This window comes from Salmo salar, chromosome 04 (assembly GCF_965601325.2).
Source record: "Salmo salar chromosome 04, fSalSal1, whole genome shotgun sequence".
Lineage (NCBI taxonomy): Eukaryota > Metazoa > Chordata > Actinopteri > Salmoniformes > Salmonidae > Salmo > Salmo salar.
The window spans coordinates 90,414,107-90,436,606 of record NC_138294.1 but is presented as its reverse complement, the minus strand read 5'-3'; the positions used below and the strand labels follow the sequence as shown (position 1 = coordinate 90,436,606).

At 39.0% G+C, this 22,500-nt stretch overlaps 1 protein-coding gene across 2 annotated transcripts in view; it reads right to left on the bottom strand.

The window, feature by feature from the left end:
- LOC106603980 (coronin-6) overlaps window positions 1–22,500 on the bottom strand; it is a 48,807-nt gene that overhangs the window by 22,628 nt on the left and 3,679 nt on the right. Inside the window, exons 2-4 of one of the 2 annotated variants that reach the window (XM_014198296.3) lie at window positions 16,292–16,491; window positions 3,520–3,642; window positions 28–160 (exon numbers count right to left, since the gene is read on the bottom strand). In XM_014198296.3, the coding sequence (XP_014053771.3) occupies window positions 28–160; window positions 3,520–3,642; window positions 16,292–16,489 (454 nt within the window). In that variant the 5' untranslated portion in view covers window positions 16,490–16,491. Of the gene's footprint in view, window positions 1–27; window positions 161–3,519; window positions 3,643–16,291; window positions 16,492–22,500 lie in introns of those variants that run through there. The other variant, XM_082974812.1, reaches the window with a different exon arrangement.

The window sequence follows — 22,500 nt, the reverse complement described above, 5'->3', positions numbered from 1 at the left end:
TGTGTGTGTGTGTGTGTGTGTGTATACCTGCAGTGAGTAGTATGTTGCGTGCAGTGGGGGTGCCAGGTGACAATGCCGACACGTTTCGGAGTGTCCCCTCCAGCACCACGATGGGCTCTGATATGGGCTGGGTCCCCATCTGGTCAGGAATCTGCCACACCTGCAGGGGGACACAATTCAACGTTACCACATATAGGGGAACACAATATAACGTTACACATTTGGAGGGACACAATACAACGTTGCACATATAGAGGGACACAATACAACGTTACACAAAAGTAGCAGTCACAAACGTTTGGACACACCTACTCATTCAATGGTTTTTCTTTATTTTTACTATTTTCTACATTGTAAAATAATAGTGAAGACATCAAAACTATGAAATAACCCACATGGAATCATGTAGTAACCAAAAAAGTGTTAAACAAATCAAAATATATTTTATATTTGAGATTCTTCAAAGTAGTCACCCTTTGCCTTGCTGACAGCTTTGCACACTCTTGGCATTCTCTCAACCAGCTGTATGAGGTAGTCACCTGGAATGCATTTCAATCAACAGGTGTGCCTTGTTAAAAATGTATTTGTGGAATTTGTTTCCTTCTTAATGCGTTTGACCCAATCAGTTGTGACAAGGTAGGGGTGGTATACAGAAGATAGCCCTATTTGGTAAAAGATCAAGTCCATATTATGGCAAGAACAGCTCAAATAAGCAAAGAGCAACAACAGTCCATCATTACTTTAAGACATGAAGGTCAGTTAATGCGGACAATATCAAGAACTTTGAATGTTTCTTCAAGTGCAGTCGCAAAAACCATGAAGCGCTATGATGAAACTGGCTCTCATGAGGACCGCCACAGGAAAGGAAGACCCAGAGTTACCTCTGCTGCATTGGATAAGTTCATTAGAGATACCAGTCTCAGAAATTGCAGCCCAAATAAATGCTTCACAGAGTTCAAGTAACAGACACACCTCAACATCAACTGTTTAGAGGAGACCGCGTGAATCAGGCCTTCGTGGTCGAATTGCTGTATAGAAACCACTACTAAAGGACACCAATGAGAAGAAGAGACTTGCTTGGACCAAGAAACACAACCAATGGACATTAGACCGGTGGAAATCTGTCCTTTGGTCTGATGAGTCCAAAATTGAGATTTTGGGTTCCAACCGCCATGTCTTTGTGAGACACAGAGTGGGTGAACGGATGATCTCTGCATGTGTGGTTCCCACCGTGAAGCATGGAGGAGGAGGTGTGATGGTGTGGGGGTTCTTTGCTGGTGACACTGTCTGTGATTTATTTATAATTCAAGGCACACTTAACCAGCATGGCTACCAAAGAATTCTACAGCGATACACCATCGCATCTGGTTTGCGCTTAGTGGGACTATCATTTGTTTTTCAACAGGACATTTTTACATTTCAGTCATTTAGCAGACGCTCTTATCCAGAGCGACTTACAGTAGTGAATGCATACATTTCATTTCATGTATTTTTTTTCTTGTAATGGCACTCCGTGGGAATCGAACCCACAACCCTGGCATTGCACACACCATGCTAGCATTGCAAACACCATGCTCTACCAACTGAGCCACAGGGAAGGACAATGGTGTCCTACCCCGATTTGGCTGGGGGAGGCCGTCAGTGTAAATAAGAATTTGTTCTTAACTGATTTGCCTAGTTAAATAAAGGTTAAATAAAAAATATTTATAAAAGCATATGTGAGAACTCCTTCAAGACTGTTTGAAAAGCAATCCAGGTCAAGCTGGTTGAGAGAATGCCAAGAGTGTGCAAAGCTGTCATCAAGGCAAAGGGTGGCTACTTTCAAGAATCTAATATATGAAATATATTTTGATTTGTTGAACACTTTTTTGGTTACTACATGATTCCATATGTGTTATTTCAAAGTGTTGATATCTTCACTATTATTCTACAATGTATAAAATAGTACAAATAAAGAAAAACCCTGGTATGAGTAGGTCTCTCCCTCGCTCTCTCTCCATTTATCTCTATTTATCTACAGGAAACACCAACATAAATTGTCTTAATAGGGCGTTGGTCCAACACTAGTCAGATCAGCTTCAATGCACCTTGTCATAGATTCTGCAGGTGTCTGGAACTCTATTGGAGGGATGTGACACCATTCTTCCAGGAAAGAATTCCAACATTTGGTGTTTTGTTGATGGTGATGGAAAACGTTTTCATGCTCATCAAACCAATCAGTGACCACTCGTGCCCTGTGGATGGGGGGGCGTTGTCATCCTGGATAGAAATGATTCACCATAGGTTGAAGGTGATCACCCAGAATGGCTGTGTATTTATTGGTGTTTACCTTGCTCTCTAAGAAGTTGAGTGGATCTTATCCATGCCAGGAAAATGCACTCCAACACCATAACAGATCCACCAGAACCCTCATTTACTTAAGGGTTTCCATTATTTTGGCAGTTACCTCCTGTCTGTCTGTCTGTCTGTCTGTCTGTCTGTCTGTCTGTCTGTCTGTCTGTCTGTCTGTCTGTCTGTCTGTCTGTCTGTCTGTCTGTCTGTCTGTCTGTCTGTCTGTCTGTCTGTCTATAGCCATGCTCTATCCCATTACCAGAACAAAGGTATCAGTGTATTGACACATGGTCTTATGAACATAGCCTGTACTGTACACCATTCATTCACACAAGCAGCTGTTAGAAGACTGGCAGTACCATCATATGATAGCTACTCCTTGCTTTCAATAGATGTTCATTGTCAGAAAATCCCTTGTTTGCATCAAAATGTTCCCTCTTTGATAAACCCAGAACACGAGTACACACACACACACACACACACACACACACACACACACACACACACACACACACGTCTTTGTGCTAGCCTTGTAATGCAAGGCCTTGGCGGACTGTAGCACTAGAAGGTCTGATAAACCACATTCCTTACACACACACACACACACACACACACACACACACACACACACACACACACACACACACACACACACACACACACACACACACACACACACACACACACACACACACACACACACACACACACACACACACAGAGCTTTGATATCTCATCCCTCTCCATCTGCTCACCCTCAGAGGCTCATATCTGTCATCTGATTGGTTGATAAGGGAGGGGGGTTTGGGGGGGCTCAGGGGCATGTTAACACATGTTTATAAATACCAACCAGCCGTTACCCCAACAACCACCCCCCCCCCCCACCCCTTTTCTAAGAGTGCACAGCACTATAGTACTCCTCATGAGACAAGAGCCATGGGATCTTTAGTGACCACAGAGAGTCAGGACCTTGGTTTGACAGATCAGTAGAAGAACAGCTTGTTGGAAACACTGGCAGTTCATACATGACGTTCATTTACACCACAGTATGAACAGACCGACCGACACACACACACACACACACACAGACACACACACACACACACACACACACACACACACACACACACACACACACACACACACACACACACACACACACACACACACTCAGGCTGCCAGCCTTACCATGGCGGTGGTGTCCTCTGAGCAGGATGCCAGGATGTTGTCGTTGTGAGGGCACCAGTCGATGTCCAGGACGGGCCCAGCGTGGCCAGTCACCAACGGGTGGTTTTTATCCAGACGACCCGTCTACATCACACAGAACAGACAGGAGGATGACGTCACGGCACTGTACATAGTCTCTAATTACTGTAGTTAGTTCACTCTACCTCCTAGCAACACCAATATACATCTAGTTAGTTCACTCTACATCCTAGCAACACCAATAGACATCTAGTTAGTTCACTCTACATCCTAGCAACAGCAATAGGCATCTAGTTAGTTCACTCTACAGCCTAGCAACACCAATAGACATCTAGTTAGTTCACTCTAGATCCTAGCAACAACAATATACATCTAGTTAGTTCACTCTACATCCTAGCAACAGCAATATACATCTAGTTAGTTCACTCTAGATCCTAGCAACAGTAATAGACATCTAGTTAGTTCACTCTACATCCTAGCAACAGCAATATACATCTAGTTAGTTCACTCTACATCCTAGCAACACCAATATGCATCTAGTTAGTTCACTCTACATCCTAGCAACAGCAATATCCATCTAGTTAGTTCACTCTAGATCCTAGCAACAGTAATAGACATCTAGTTAGTTCACTCTAGATCCTAGCAACAGCAATATACATCTAGTTAGTTCACTCTACATCCTAGCAACACCAATATACATCTAGTTAGTTCACTCTAGATCCTAGCAACAGCAATATACATCTAGTTAGTTCACTGTACATCCTAGCAACAGCAATTACATCTAGTTAGTTCACTCTACATCCTAGCAACACCAATATGCATCTAGTTAGTTCACTCTACATCCTAGCAACAGACATCTAGTTAGTTCACTCTACATCCTAGCAACACCAATAGACATCTAGTTAGTTCACTCTAGATCCTAGCAACAGCAATAGACATCTAGTTAGTTCACTCTAGATCCTAGCAACAGACATCTAGTTAGTTCACTCTACATCCTAGCAACAGCAATAGACATCTAGTTAGTTCACTCTACATCCTAGCAACAGCAATATGCATCTAGTTAATTCACTCTAGATCCTAGCAACAGCAATATACATCTAGTTAGTTCACTCTTGATCCTAGCAACAGTAATAGACATCTAGTTAGTTCACTCTACATCCTAGCAACAGCAATATACATCTAGTTAGTTCACTCTACATCCTAGCAACACCAATATACATCTAGTTAGTTCACTCTACATCCTAGCAACACCAATATACATCTAGTTAGTTCACTCTAGATCCTAGCAACAGCAATATACATCTAGTTAGTTCACTGTACATCCTAGCAACACCAATAGACATCTAGTTAGTTCACTCTAGATCCTAGCAACAGCAATATACATCTAGTTAGTTCACTCTAGATCCTAGCAACAACAATAGGCATCTAGTTAGTTCACTCTACATCCTAGCAACAGCAATATACATCTAGTTAGTTCACTCTAGATCCTAGCAACAGACATCTAGTTAGTTCACTCTAGATCCTAGCAACAGCAATATACATCTAGTTAGTTCACTCTACATCCTAGCAACAGCAATATACATCTAGTTAGTTCACTCTAGATCCTAGCAACAGCAATAGACATCTTGTTAGTTCACTCTAGATCCTAGCAACAGCAATAGACATCTAGTTAGTTCACTCTACATCCTAGCAACAGCAATATACATCTAGTTAGTTCACTCTAGATCCTAGCAACAGACATCTAGTTAGTTCACTCTAGATCCTAGCAACAGCAATATACATCTAGTTAGTTCACTCTACATCCTAGCAACAGCAATATACATCTAGTTAGTTCCTAACAAAACCACATATTATATTTTGAGTACATTTCTGTGTGTATTTGCACGTGTGTGTGTGTGTGTGTGTGTGTGTGTGTGTGTGTGTGTGTGTGTGTGTGTGTGTGTGTGTGTGTGTGTGTGTGTGTTTGCACATGCATGTGTGTGTGTATGTAGAATAAATATGTGTGTGAGAGGGAGGCAATGAAGGGACCTTGGGATTTATTGTATAGTGGCAGTGACAGTGTCCCCTAACAATATGGTTACACTGGGTTGGATTGTAACAAGGGCATTTCCATGCATAAGGCACTAAAATGTACATGTGGTGTCAAATGAAAGCTACGAGTCTAGGCTATAATTCTCTGAAATTAAAGCATATATAAATTTTACTAACATTTTCCATTCTAAAAATCAGGGATAAACAAAGGCTTTTATTTCTGGTCAAACAGATGGAAAATGTGTGTTAGAAAACAATAGAGTATAGTTCAGGAGAGGAGATTAGAGTACAGCAGAGTACAGTATAATCTACTGTGTTGTACTGTAATGCACTTGTCACGGCTGTCGAAAGGAGCAGACCAAAGTGCAGCGTGGTTGTAGTTCCACATTTTATTTAATCCGTGAAACTTTGCAAAACATAAATAACTGAATATGACAAAACAACAAACCGTGACGCAGAGAGAAACAAACACTACTCAAAATATAATAACCCACAAAACCCAGGAAGAAAAACCCTTACTTAAATATGATCTCCAATTAGAGACAACGAGGACCAGCTGCCTCCAATTGGAGATCAACCCCAAAAAACAACAACATAGAAATAGAAAAACTAGAACTTAAATATAGAAATACAAAACATAGAAAAACACAAAACACCCCCTGTCATGCCCTGACCTACTCTACCATAGAAAATAACCTCTTACTATGGTCAGGACGTGACAGCACTGTACTGAACTCTACTGCTGTGCTCTACTGTGGTGTCCAAGCCTGTGAAACATAGACGTCTATGATTGGTACAGATTTGGTCAGGTCTGGACCAAACAAATTTGGTCTTGTTTGGAGGCGGAGCTCATTAAAATAATAGCCAATGTGTAGAATGATACCAAAACATGCAAAGGAGGATTCTACATTGTTCTCCCTTGTGTACCTATCACGGTGAAGAGAATGACATTCATCATTATGCATTTCTGTATAGTACAGATCAGGAATCCATGATGTCATTCTGATTCCGTGGAATTTCCGACAACCGTCCCCAAAATGTTTTATAATGCAGTTGATTGTGACAACCAAACCCTACATTCCATGTGACAACCAAACCCTACATTCCATGTGACAACCAAACCCTACATTCCATGTGACAACCAAACCCTACATTCCATGTGACAACCAAACCCTACATTCCATGTGACAACCTAACCCTACATTCCATGTGACAACCAAACCCTACATTCCATGTGACAACCAAACCCTACATTCCATGTGACAACCAAACCCTACATTCCATGTGACAACCAAACCCTACATTCCATGTGACAACCAAACCCTGCATTCCATGTGACAACCAAACCCTACATTCCATGTGACAACCAAACCCTACATTCCATGTGACAACCAAACCCTGCATTCCATGTGACAACCAAACACTACATTCCATGTGACAACCAAATGCAAACATTTACAAAGAAAATACCAACATAATTTTTTTTCTTTACTTTCTACACACCCATTGCAGTCTTCACATTTTTGCTGCCTTAAAATTAAATCTAAAAAGGGAGTACATTTTTTCTACAGATCTACACAACCTATTCCACATTTTCAAAGTGAAAGAAAATTATAGAACATTTTCCAAATGAATAAAAAATCTAAAAATGAAGATGTATTGTCAAGTATTGTGGTGGCAGCCTCATGTTATGGGTATGCTTGTCACTGGCAGAGACTAGGGCGTTTGTTAGGATAAAAATCAATTTGAAAGGCGCAAAGCCCATATAAAAAAATGGTGAAAACCCTGCCTCAGTCTTCTGAAAACCTAACCTTGAGATATAGTTGTATTTTCAGCAGGAAAATGACAAAATATTTAATGCCAAGACACACGAGAATGGCTTTTCCTGAGCGGTCCAGCCACAGTCCTGACATAAATTTGCTTGAAAGCCAGAAACAAGTTTTGAATATTGCTGTCCATCAATGACTCCTATCCAAATTTACTGAGCTTGAGCAATTTTGACAAAAACATTGGAAAAATGTTGCCCTAAGAGTTGTGCAAAATTGGTTGAATCTTATTCACAATGATTCCCAGCTGTAATGGCTGCCAAAGGAGCTTCCACCAAGTATTAACTTGGGTGTGAAGACATACCCAATCAATGCATCATTGTTCTTTTAGTTTAAGGTAGCAAAATGTAAAGACTGTGCACGGGGTGTGTAGACTTCACTAGCGAATGTAAATTCCCCTCACCTCAATGCTTTGTCATGTTGACATGAATTGACCAGGTGGATGAGTTATTTTAAAGAATTCACACATTTTAACCTTAAAATTATTACACACTGCTGTTAAGATCGGGAGTAATTAGCACTGTGACAACCAACCCATGAGAGGTGTATTTATAGGTGTATTTATAGCAGCGTGAGGAGGTGTTGAAGGGGAGCCAGTATAGATACAGTTGAAGTCGGAAGTTTACATGCACCTTAGCCAAATACATTTAAACTCCGTTTTTCACAATTCCAGACATTTAATCCTACTAAATATTCCCTGTCTTAGGTCAGTTAGGATCACCACTTTATTTTAAGAATATGAAATGTCAGAATAATAGAAGAGAGAATGATTTATTTCAGCTTTTATTTCTTTCATCACATTCCCAGTGGATTAGAAGTTTACATACACTCAATTATTATTTTGCAGCATTGCCTTAAACAATTTAAACGTGGGTCAAACATTTGGGGTAGCCTTCCACAAGTTTCCCACAATAAGTTGGGTGAATTTTGGCCCATTCCTCCTGACAGAGCTGGTGGAACTGAGTCAGGTTTGTAGGGCTCCTTGCTCGCACACGCTTTTTCAGTTCTGCCCACACATTTTCTATAGGATTGAGGTCAGGGCTTTGTGATGGCCACTCCAATACCTTGACTTTGTTGTCCTTAAGCCATTTTGCCACAACTTTGGAAGTATACTTGGGGTCATTGTCCATTTGGAAGACGCATTTGCGACCAAGCTTTAACTTCCTGACTGATGTCTTGAGATGTTGCTTCAAAATATACACATCATTGTCCTTCATCATGATGCCATCTATTTTGTGAAGTGCAGCAGTCCCTCCTGCAGCAAAGCACCCCCACAACATGATGCTGCCACCCCCGTACTTCACGGTTGGGATGGTGTTCTTCGGCTTGCAAGACTCCCCCTTTTTCCTCCAAACATAACGATGGTCATTATGGCCAAACAGTTCTATTTTTGTTTCATCAGACCAGAGGACATTTCTCCAAAAAGTACGATCTTTGTCCCCATGTGCAGTTGCAAACCGTAGTCTGGCTTTTTTATGGCGGTTTTGGAGCAGTGGCTTCTTCCTTGCTGAGCGGCCTTTCAGGTTATGCCGATATAGGACTCGTTTTACTGTGGATATAGGTACTTTTGTACCCGTTTCCTCCAGCATCTTCACAAGGCCCTTTGCTGTTGTTCTGGGATTGATTTGCACTTTTCACACCAAAGTACGTTCATCTCTAGAAGACAGAACGCGTCTCCTTCCTGATTGGTATGACGGCTGCATGGTCCCATAGTGTTTATACTTGCATACTATTGTTTGTACAGATGAACGTGGTACCTTCAGGTGTTTGGAAATTGCTCCCAAGGATGAACCAGAATTGTGGAGGTCTACAATTTATTTTCTGAGGTCCTGGCTGATTTCTTTTGATTTTCCCATGATGTCAAGCAAAGAGGCACTGAGATTGAAGGTAGGCCTTGAAATACATCCACAGGTACACTTCCAATTGATTCAAATGATGTCAATTAGCCTATCAGAAGCTTCTAAAGCCATGACATCATTTTCTGGAATTTTCCAAGCTGTTTAAAGGCACAGTCAACTTAGTGTATGTAAACTTCTGACCCAAAGGAATTGTGAGACAGTGAATTATAAGTGAAATAATCTGTTTGTAAACAATTGTTGGAAAAATGACTTGTGTCATTCACAAAGTAGATGTCCTAACCCACTTGCCAAAACTATAGTTTGTTAACATGAAATTTATGGAGTGGTTGAAAAACAAGTTTTAATGACTCCAACCTAAGTGTATGTAAACTTCCGTCTTCAACTTTATATATATATATATATATATATATATATATATATATATATATTATTTTTATTTATTTTTTCAGCCACGTCAGTTTGCTAGTCTCTGTCTGTCTGTCTGTCTGTCTGTCTGTCTGTCTGTCTGTCTGTCTGTCTGTCTGTCTGTCTGTCTGTCTGTCTGTCTGTCTGTCTGTCTGTCTGTCTGTCTGTCTGTCAGTAATAGTTGACAGTTGTTCAACTATTACTGAGAGTAATAGTACATCTTGCTGTGTGAGGATAGACTGAGGAGACCAACAGTACATCTTGCTGTGTGAGGATAGACTGAGGAGATCAACAGTATATCTTGCTGTTTGAGGATAGACTGAGGAGACCAACAGTACAGCTTGCTGTGTGAGGATAGACTGAGGAGATCAACAGTACATCTTGCTGTGTGAGGATAGACTAAGGAGATCAACAGTACATCTTGCTGTGTGAGGATAGACTGAGGAGACCAACAGTACAGCTTGCTGTGTGAGGATAGACTGAGGAGACCAACAGTACAGCTTGCTGTGTGAGGATAGACTGAGGAGATCAACAGTACATCTCAGGAGCTTTGCCCTCCATAGACAGACAGGAGAAGACAGATAACACCAACAATTCATACCTCACTAGATATTCACCAACAATTCATACCTCACACAGCCTGTTACAAACACAGCCTGTTACAAACACAGCCTGTTACAAACACAGCCTGTTACAAACACAGCTTGTAACAAACACAACCTGTAACAAACACAGCCTGTTACAAACACAGCCTGTTACAAACACACCCTGTTACAAACACACCGTTACCAACACAGCAAGTTATCAACACAGCCTGTACCAACACAGCCTGTACCAACACAGCCTGTTACAAACACACTCTGTTACAAACACACTCTGTTACAAACACACTCTGTTACAAACACAGCCTGTAACAAACACAGCCTGTTACAAACACAGCCTGTTACAAACACAGCCTGTTACAAACACACCCTGTTACCAACACAGCAAGTTACCAACACAGCAAGTTACCAACACAGCCTGTACCAACACAGCCTGTTACAAACACAGCCTGTTACAAACACACTCTGTTACAAACACACTCTGTTACAAACACAGCCTGTAACAAACACACTCTGTTACAAACACAGCCTGTAACAAACACACTCTGTTACAAACACAGCCTGTTACAAACACACCCTGTTACCAACACAGCAAGTTACCAACACAGCAAGTTACCAACACAGCCTGTACCAACACAGCCTGTTACAAACACAGCCTGTTACAAACACAGCCTGTTACAAACACTCTGTTACAAACACACTCTGTTACAAACACAGCCTGTTACAAACACAGCCTGTACCAACACACCCTGTTACAAACACACCCTGTTACAAACACACTCTGTTACAAACACAACACTCTGTTACAAACACACTCTGTTACAAACACACTCTGTTACAAACACAGCCTGTTACAAACACACTCTGTTACAAACACTCTGTTACAAACACACTCTGTTACAAACACCGCCTGTTACAAACACAGCCTGTTACAAACACTCTGTTACAAACACACTCTGTTACAAACACAGCCTGTTACAAACACAGCCTGTTACAAACACACTCTGTTACAAACACACCCTGTTACAAACACTCTGTTACAAACACACTCTGTTACAAACACAGCCTGTTACAAACACAGCCTGTTACAAACACAGCCTGTTACAAACACTCTGTTACAAACACTCTCTTACAAACACACTCTGTTACAAACACACTCTGTTACAAACACACTCTGTTACAAACACACTCTGTTACAAACACAGCCTGTTACAAACACTCTGTTACAAACACACTCTGTTACAAACACACTCTGTTACAAACACACTCTGTTACAAACACACTCTGTTACAAACACAGCCTGTTACAAACACAGCCTGTTACAAACACACCCTGTTACAAACACACTCTGTTACAAACACACTCTGTTACAAACACACTCTGTTACCAACACAGCCTGTTACCAACACAGCCTGTTACCAACACAGCCTGTTACAAACACTCTGTTACAAACACTCTGTTACGAACACAGCCTGTTACCAACACACGCATAAAAATAAAAAGAAGGTTGCATTGTGTTCTATTACTTTGATGCAATACATTTATTAATTAGCCAACGTTTCTGCTTATACATAGCTGCTTTATTGAGGAACATTTCACTTACTATGACTGTGATATGTGGTTGTCTCACCTAGCTACCTTGAGATGAACGATGTGGTTGTCTCACCTAGCTATCTTGAGATGAATGATGTGATTGTCTCACCTAGCTACCTTGAGATGAACGATGTGGTTGTCTCACCTAGCTACCTTGAGATGAATGATGTGGTTGTCTCACCTAGCTATCTTGAGATGAATGATGTGGTTGTCTCACCTAGCTATCTTGAGATGAATGCACTAACTGTAAGTCTCTCTGGATAAGAGTGTCTGCTAATTGACTAAAATCTCATGTAAAAATATTTTGACAGCAAGATGCCTTCATCAATGTGTTGACAGCAAGATGCCTTCATCAATGTGTTGACAGCAAGATGCCGTCATCAATGTTTTGCGATAAAGCAAACACTAAAATAAAACAGCTGATTAAACCTTGAATGAATGGCAGCTCTTATCTCACCAGTCTAGAACTCTGTAAATCCTCAGAGAATCGGGTTCTCTGGTAAATGTCTTGGCAGGTTTTACTAAACAGGTGTTTAGTTAGTCTGAGCCTTGAGTTGATCGTAGGAACAATCCTCTCCAGTTAGTTAGTGTATCCTGGAGAGAGAGAGCAGTGTGCGTATGATCAGACTAAGCTTTCGGGTTCGCACCAGGTGCAAAGTTTCAAGTTATTATTTTTTTTAGAGGGAAGTTAAATAAGCTAAACACATGAAACTGTGTTTATCTATCTATACTTATTTAGCTATATTTATACTTATCTAGCTATACTTCTTTTTTTATTTAACTAGGAAAGTCAGTTAAGAACACATTTTTATTTACAATGACAGCCTACCCTGGCCAAACCCAGACGATGCTGGGCCAATTGTGCACCACCCTATGGGACTCCCAATCACCGCAGGTTGTGATACAGCCTGGAATCAAACCAGGGTCTGTAGTGACGCCTCTAGCACTGAGATGCAAGTATACTTATCTATCCTTATGAAGCTATACTTAGTAATATATACCTAGGTAGCTATACTTATTTTTACCAGGTAAGTTGACTGAGAACACATTCTCATTTACAGCAACAACCTGGGGAATAGTTTCAGGGGAGAGGAGGGGGATGAATGAGCTAATTGTAAGCTGGGGATGATTAGGTGGCCGTGATGGTATGAGGGCCAGATTGGGAATTTAGCCAGGACACCTGGGTTAACAGCCCTACTCTTACAATAAGTGTAATGGGATCTTTAATGACCTCAGAGAGTCAGGACACCCATTTAACATCCAATCCAAAAGACAACACCCTCCACAGGGCAGTGTCCCCAATCACTGCCCTGGGGAATTGGGATATTTTTTTAGACTAGAGGAAAGAGTGCCTCCTACTGGCCCTCCAACACCACTTCCAGCAGCATCTGGTCTCCCATCCAGGAACTGACTAGGACCAACCCTGCTTAACTTCAGAAGCAAGCCAGCAGTGGGATGCAGGGTGGTATGCTGCTGGCTATATTTATCTATACATATGTAGCTATACTAATTTATCTATACGTATGTAGCTATACTTATGAAGCTACACTCATTTATCTGTACTTATGTAGCTATACTTTTGAAGCTATACTTATTTATCTATACTTATGTAGCTGTACTTATGAAGCTATACTTATTTATCTATACTTATGTAGCTATACTTATGAAGCTATACTCATTTATCTATACTTATGTAGCTATAATTATGAAGCTATACTTATTTATCTATACTTATGTAGCTATGCTTATGTATCTATACTTATGAAGCTATACTTATTTATCTATACTTATGTAGCTATACTTATGTATCTATACTTATGTAGCTATACTTATTTATCTATACTTATGAAGCTATACTCATTTATCTATACTTATGTAGCTATACTTATGTATCTATACTTATGTAGCTATACTTATTTATCTATACTTATGTAGCTATACTTATGAAGCTATACTCATTTATCTATACTTATGTAGCTATACTTATGAAGCTATACTCATTTATCTATACTTATGTAGCTATACTTATGAAGCTATACTCATTTATCGATACTTATGTAGCTATACTTATGAAGCTATACTTATTTATCTATACTTATGTAGCTATACTTATGTATCTATACTTATGAAGCTATACTTATTTATCTATACTTATGTAGCTATACTTATGTAGCTATACTTATTTATCTATACTTATGTAGCTATACTTATTTATCTATACTTATGTAGCTATACTTATTTATATATACTTATGTAGCTATACTTATGAAGCTATACTCATTCATCTATACTTATGTAGCTATACTTATGAAGCTATACTCATTTATCTATACTTATGTAGCTATACTTATGTATCTATACTTATGAAGCTATACTTATTTATCTATACTTATGTAGCTATACTTATGTAGCTATACTTATGTATCTATACTTATTTATCTATACTTATGTAGCTATACTCATTTATCTATACTTATGTAGCTATACTTATGTATCTATACTTATGTAGCTATACTTATTTATCTATACTTATGTAGCTATACTTATGTAGCTATACTTATGTATCTATACTTATTTATCTATACTTATGTAGCTATACTCATTTATCTATACTTATGTAGCTATACTTATGTATCTATACTTATGTAGCTATACTTATTTATCTATACTTATGTAGCTATACTTATGAAGCTATACTCATTTATCTATACTTATGTAGCTATACTTATGAAGCTATACTTATGTAGCTATACTTATGTAGCTATACTTATTTATCTATACTTATGTATCTATACTTATTAATCTATACCTATGTAGCTATACTTATGAATCTATACTTATTTATCTATACTTATGTAGCTATACTTATGAAGCTATACTTATTTATCTATACTTATGTAGCTATACTTATGAAGCTATACTTATTTATCTATACCTATGTAGCTATACTTATTAATCTATACCTATGTAGCTATACTTATTAATCTATACCTATGTAGCTATACTTATTAATCTATACCTATGTAGCTATACTTATTAATCTATACCTATGTAGCTATACTTATTAATCTATACCTATGTAGCTATACTTATTAATCTATACCTATGTAGCTATACTTATTAATCTATACCTATGTAGCTATACTTATTAATCTATACCTATGTAGCTATACTTATGAAGCTATACTTATTTATCTATACCTATGTAGCTATACTTATGAAGCTATACTTATTTATCTATACTTATGTATCTATACTTATTAATCTATACCTATGTAGCTATACTTATGAATCTATACTTATTTATCTATACTTATGTAGCTATACTTATGAAGCTATACTTATTTATCTATACTTATGTAGCTATACTTATGAAGCTATACTTATTTATCTATACCTATGTAGCTATACTTATTAATCTATACCTATGTAGCTATACTTATTAATCTATACCTATGTAGCTATACTTATTAATCTATACCTATGTAGCTATACTTATTAATCTATACCTATGTAGCTATACTTATTAATCTATACCTATGTAGCTATACTTATTAATCTATACCTATGTAGCTATACTTATTAATCTATACCTATGTAGCTATACTTATTAATCTATACCTATGTAGCTATACTTATGAAGCTATACTTATTTATCTATACCTATGTAGCTATACTTATGAAGCTATACTTATTTATCTATACCTATGTAGCTATACTTATTAATCTATACCTATGTAGCTATACTTATGAAGCTATACTTATTTCCTGTTAACATATTTGGTCTTCCTTTAGTTCTATTGTTTCAGTGTTATTCCCTGTGGAAAGAAACAGTTGCAGAACTTTGCTCTGGTGCACAAAGCAAACACTTGGATAATCTGGCCCAAGAGAGAAGACCCCTATAGGGGTGAAAGGTGAGGCTCAGGGGCATAGAGATTACTGTACATGTACACACACACACACACACACACACACACACACACACACACACACACACACACACACACACACACACACACACACACACACACACACACACACACACACACACACACACACACACACTGGCGTAGAGACGTTAGCACATTGTGTTCTGGTTGAATCCTGATCCCTGTCATTGAGTTGATTTCAATTGGTCACACATTTTTGAATATTGTGAGTTTTCCCTATCACTCCCATTTTTGGTTAGCAGTGGCTATAACGTTAAAATAGTATTAGTATTGGCTTTGGAAACAAATCCGAACCATGGATGACTGTCTTTCGGCCCATAGACTTGCTTTCAGGATAAGTTAAGAAATACAGGTAAAGGTCAAAAACAGATACCCTTGACCTCCAGCCGACCCCAGCCCTCCGTCAGCTGTTAACCAAAAGAAGTGGTAGGGTTACTGCTTTGCTATTAGTTTCAACTGTGGATTGCTCCTTTAAAGGGCTGACTGACCTTAGAGAGGGGCAGGACGAGGAAGGCTCCACCCCCGCTGGACTCCACGATGACGGCCAGGAACTTTGGGTTGACGGCACAGAACGAGCTGTCCCACGTCACCTTGGAAACGCGTATGTCATCGTAGCCCTGCTCCGTCTTCACCGCCTGGCCAAAGACGTGTCGGAACTTACTCTGTCGTACGATGCTGCGACTCATCGCTATAGAGACGAGGGAGGGAGGTGTCGGGGGGGAGTGAGAGATTGACAATCTCAGATACGCAATATCCATCAATCAATCATTTAATCAATCGTTCCATAATTTATGATGAATATACAACTTGAATCATGTGAATCATTGGACTGATCTCTCCTCTCCTTACAGGCATTGGGTCACAGATACACTGTGACCCAATGCCTGTAACTCAGCAGTTGGGTCATCCAAACAACCCCAACATTTTTTGGAGAGTTGTTTTTTTTTCTTTAAAAACTGTTGGCTTATTGATGCTGGGTGCTGGTTTATTGATGCTGGGTTAGCAGGTCAGATCAAAAGACTAGAGATGTGGCTTTCAGATAGTTATTTTTGGTCACCCGTGAGAGTAAATGTAATTTAGGTTAATCTGTTCTGTTGTATTGTCATCACATGTTATGGTTGAACATTGACGGTGTTGTAGCTTTATTGAGGCTTACACCAGTGCATGAGTTCCTAAAGTGCCTATGCATATCCCAATGTTGGGATAGGTAAATAATAATGCTCTGAAATTTATATTAGAATATGTCATGTGCAAAAATATTCAAGGAACATTTTTATTTATAGTATACAAACTTAACATGATGAACAGGAATGACATTTACAAAGCAACACTTCTTATCTAACTTTTCTGTTGAAGTATTGACACCGGAGTTGCCTAACCCGTTCACAGGATTGGGTAGCCCTTTCCTGTGGTTGAATGACCTAGAGGCCTCATGGGTGGAATGTTATTCATATTTTTCATAATATCATAATTGTGGCATATCAAGAAGCTGATTAAACAGCATGATCATTACACAGGTGCACCTTGTGCTGGGGAAAACAAAAGGTTACTCTAAAATGTGCCGTTTTGTCACAACACAATGTCTCACAGCTGATGAAACTATCGTTTTGTACAAAGGTATACAACTCACACACATGGTTATGGGCTTAAAATAAGACACATGTACCATGTCAGATATAGAGTTAAAATGTATTACATTTTGAGTTTGCATCCCAATGTTACACTATATATACAGTACCAGTCAAAAGTTTGGACACACCTACTCATTCAAGGGTTTTTCTTTATTTTGACTATTTTCTACATTGTAGAATAATATAAAACATCAAAACTATGAAATAACACATATGGAATCATGTAGTAGCCAAGAAAGTTTTAAACAAATCAAAATGTATTTTATATTTAAAAATGTTCAAAGTAGCCGCCCTTTGCCTTGATGACAGCTTTGCACACTCTTGGCATTCTATCAACCAGTGTCATGAGGTAGTCACCTGGAATGCATTTCAATTAACAGGTGTACCTTGTTAAAAGTTCATTTGTGGAATGTGTTTCCTTTTTAATACATTTGAGCCAATCAGTTGTGTTGTGACAGTCCAACTCCAGTCCTCCAGTACCCCCAAAAGCCCAACTCCAGTCCTCCAGTACCCCCAACAGCCCAACTCCTGTCCTCCAGTACCCCCCAACAGCCCAACTCCAGTCCTCCAGTACCCCCAACAGCCCAACTCCTGTCCTCCAGTACCCCCCAACAGCCCAACTCCAGTCCTCCAGTACCCCCAACAGCCCAACTCCAGTACCCTCCAACAGTACACATTTTCGTTGTAGTCCTGGACAAACATACCGGATTCAACTTATTGAAGTCTTGATGATTATTTGACAAGTTAAATCAGGTGTGCTTGTCCAGGATTACAATAAAAAAGTGTACTGTTGGGGGTACTGGAGGACTGGAGGTGGACTGTTGGGGATACTGGAAGACTGGGGTTGGACTGTTGGGGGTACTGGAGGACTGGAGGTGGACTGTTGGGGATACTGGAGGACAGGAGGTGGGCTGTTGGGGATACTGGAAGACTGGGGTTGGACTGTTGGGGGTACTGGAGGACTGGAGGTGGACTGTTGGGGATACTGGAGGACTGGAGGTGGGCTGTTGGGGGTACTGGAGGACTGGAGGTGGGCTGTTGGGGGTACTGGAGGACTGGAGTTGGGCTTTTGGGGGTACTGGAGGACTGGAGTTGGGCTGTTGGGGGTACTGGAGGACTGGAGTTGGGCTTTTGGGGGTACTGGAGGACTGGAGTTGGACTGTTATTACAGTACTTTATTAACCGTTCAATGCTGATATTACAGTACTTTATTAACCGTTCAATGCTGATATTACAGTACTTTATTAACCGTTCAATGCTGATATTACAGTACTTTATTAACCGTTCAATGCTGATATTACAGTACTTTATTAACTGTTCAATGCTGATATTACAGTACTTTATTAACCGTTCAATGCTGATATTACAGTACTTTATTAACCGTTCAATGCTGATATTACAGTACTTTATTAACCGTTCAATGCTGATATTACAGTACTTTATTAACCGTTCAATGCTGATATTACAGTACTTTATTAACTGTTCAATGCTGATATTACAGTACTTTATTAACCGTTCAATGCTGATATTACAGTACTTTATTAACCGTTCAATGCTGATATTACAGTACTTTATTAACCGTTCAATGCTGATATTACAGTACTTCATTAACCGTTCAATGCTGATATTACAGTACTTTATTAACTGTTCAATGCTGATATTACTGTATTTGTTGTTGGACAAACGTTTGAATGAATAGAAACTAGGGTTGAATATTTTCCCGGTATTTTAGGAATGTTCCATGCCGAGAATAAGTCCCTTTTCTCCCGGGGAACCCAGTATTTCTCGCCAAAACCGGAAGTGGCATTCAAAAGCATTATAAAGCATTATAAAGCATTATAAAGCATATAAATATGTCTAGATTTGATTAGAGCTTTGATCCGCATGAAAATTAAAATCTTATCCTACCTGAGCCAGATGAGCCATATATTAAAAACGTTATAAGCCGCCTACATTAACAACATTTAATGAGCCCAAGTCCCAAAAAGGCCAAATGATTGTGCTGTTATCCAATATGTATACGATATAGGCTACTGCACATTACGCACGACAGAAACACATGAAATCCCATAGATGTAGATAGCTATATGCTCTCTTGGGTAAATAAAGAAATGAAACTAGCTGTGAACTGTATTACTGTACTGTATTATACTGTAGTTAATAGACTGGAATTACGCACATCATTCAAACAGTGATAAAGCGTAAGAGAACAAGTGATTCTGGTGCAGCACATGCGGCCTACAAAAAAATACAATTATAGGCTAGCTAATTAGATTTTAATTTTCAAATATAATAGGGCCTATTTGTATAATTAGTAGGCTGACGCATATACCTTTCATGATATTCCCCCTAATGTTGTCTGACGTGTGTATTACCTCCTCTTTCTCTAGTGTTGCTTCAGTCCTTCCTCGCTCTCAACAGTTAAATTAAATAACTTTGTTGTCCTTATCTCCATCATTCTAATGATATAATTTAATAATATATGACTAGAATTACATGCAAACGGCTTTCGCTTCTCTTCACGAAGACTGAATGGTTATGGGTCTGAATGGTTATGGGTCTGAATGGTTATGGGTCTGAATTAATAACTGTTATAGTCTACCACCATCTGAATGGTTATGGGTCTGAATGGTTATGGGTCTGAATGGTTATGGGTCTGAATGGTTATGGGTCTGAATTAATAACTGTTATAGTCTACCACCATCTGAATGGTTATGGGTCTGAATTAATAACTGTTATAGTCCACCACCATCTGAATGGTTATGGGTCTGAATTAATAACTGTTATAGTCTACCACCATCTGAATGGTTATGGGTCTGAATTAATAACTGTTATAGTCTACCACCATCTGAATGGTTATGGGTCTGAATTAATAACTGTTATAGTCTACCACCATCTGAATGGTTATGGGTCTGAATGGTTATGGGTCTGAATTAATAACTGCTATAGTCTACCACCATCTGAATGGTTATGGGTCTGAATTAATAACTGTTATAGTCTACCACCATCTGAATGGTTATGGGTCTGAATTAATAACTGTTATAGTCTACCACCATCTGAATGGTCATGGGTCTGAATTAATAACTGCTATATGTCCTACCACCATCTGAATGGTTATGGGTCTGAATTAATAACTGTTATAGTCTACCACCATCTGAATGGTTATGGGTCTGAATTAATAACTGCTATATTCTACCACCATCTGAATGGTTATGGGTCTGAATTAATAACTGTTATAGTCTACCACCATCTGAATGGTCATGGGTCTGAATTAATAACTGCTATATTCTACCACCATCTGAATGGTCATGGGTCTGAATTAATAACTGTTATAGTCTACCACCATCTGAATGGTTATGGGTCTGAATTAATAACTGCTATATTCTACCACCATCTGAATGGTTATGGGTCTGAATTAATAACTGTTATAGTCTACCACCATCTGAATGGTCATGGGTCTGAATTAATAACTGTTATAGTCTACCACCATCTGAATGGTTATGGGTCTGAATTAATAACTGCTATATTCTACCACCATCTGAATGGTTATGGGTCTGAATTAATAACTGTTATAGTCTACCACCATCTGAATGGTTATGGGTCTGAATTAATAACTGTTATAGTCTACCACCATCTGAATGGTTATGGGTCTGAATTAATAACTGCTATATTCTACCACCATCTGAATGGTTATGGGTCTGAATTAATAACTGCTATATTCTACCACCATCTGAATGGTTATGGGTCTGAATTAATAACTGCTATATTCTACCACCATCTGAATGGTTATGGGTCTGAATGGTTATGGGTCTGAATTAATAACTGCTATATTCTACCACCATCTGAATGGTTATGGGTCTGAATGGTTATGGGTCTGAATGGTTATGGGTCTGAATTAATAACTGTTATAGTCTACCACCATCTGAATGGTTATGGGTCTGAATTAATAACTGCTATATTCTACCACCATCTGAATGGTTATGGGTCTGAATGGTTATGGGTCTGAATGGTTATGGGTCTGAATGGTTATGGGTCTGAATTAATAACTGTTATAGTCTACCACCATCTGAATGGTTATGGGTCTGAATTAATAACTGTTATAGTCTACCACCATCTGAATGGTTATGGGTCTGAATGGTTATGGGTCTGAATTAATAACTGTTATAGTCTACCACCATCTGAATGGTTATGGGTCTGAATGGTTATGGGTCTGAATGGTTATGGGTCTGAATGGTTATGGGTCTGAATGGTTATGGGTCTGAATTAATAACTGTTATAGTCTACCACCATCTGAATGGTTATGGGTCTGAATTAATAACTGTTATAGTCTACCACCATCTGAATGGTTATGGGTCTGAATGGTTATGGGTCTGAATGGTTATGGGTCTGAATGGTTATGGGTCTGAATGGTTATGGGTCTGAATTAATAACTGTTATAGTCTACCACCATCTGAATGGTTATGGGTCTGAATTAATAACTGTTATAGTCTACCACCATCTGAATGGTTATGGGTCTGAATTAATAACTGCTATATTCTACCACCATCTGAATGGTTATGGGTCTGAATGGTTATGGGTCTGAATGGTTATGGGTCTGAATGGTTATGGGTCTGAATGGTTATGGGTCTGAATTAATAACTGTTATAGTCTACCACCATCTGAATGGTTATGGGTCTGAATTAATAACTGCTATATTCTACCACCATCTGAATGGTTATGGGTCTGAATGGTTATGGGTCTGAATGGTTATGGGTCTGAATGGTTATGGGTCTGAATGGTTATGGGTCTGAATTAATAACTGTTATAGTCTACCACCATCTGAATGGTTATGGGTCTGAATGGTTATGGGTCTGAATGGTTATGGGTCTGAATGGTTATGGGTCTGAATGGTTATGGGTCTGAATTAATAACTGTTATAGTCTACCACCATCTGAATGGTTATAGGTCTGAATTAATAACTGTTATAGTCTACCACCATCTGAATGGTTATGGGTCTGAATGGTTATGGGTCTGAATGGTTATGGGTCTGAATGGTTATGGGTCTGAATTAATAACTGTTATAGTCT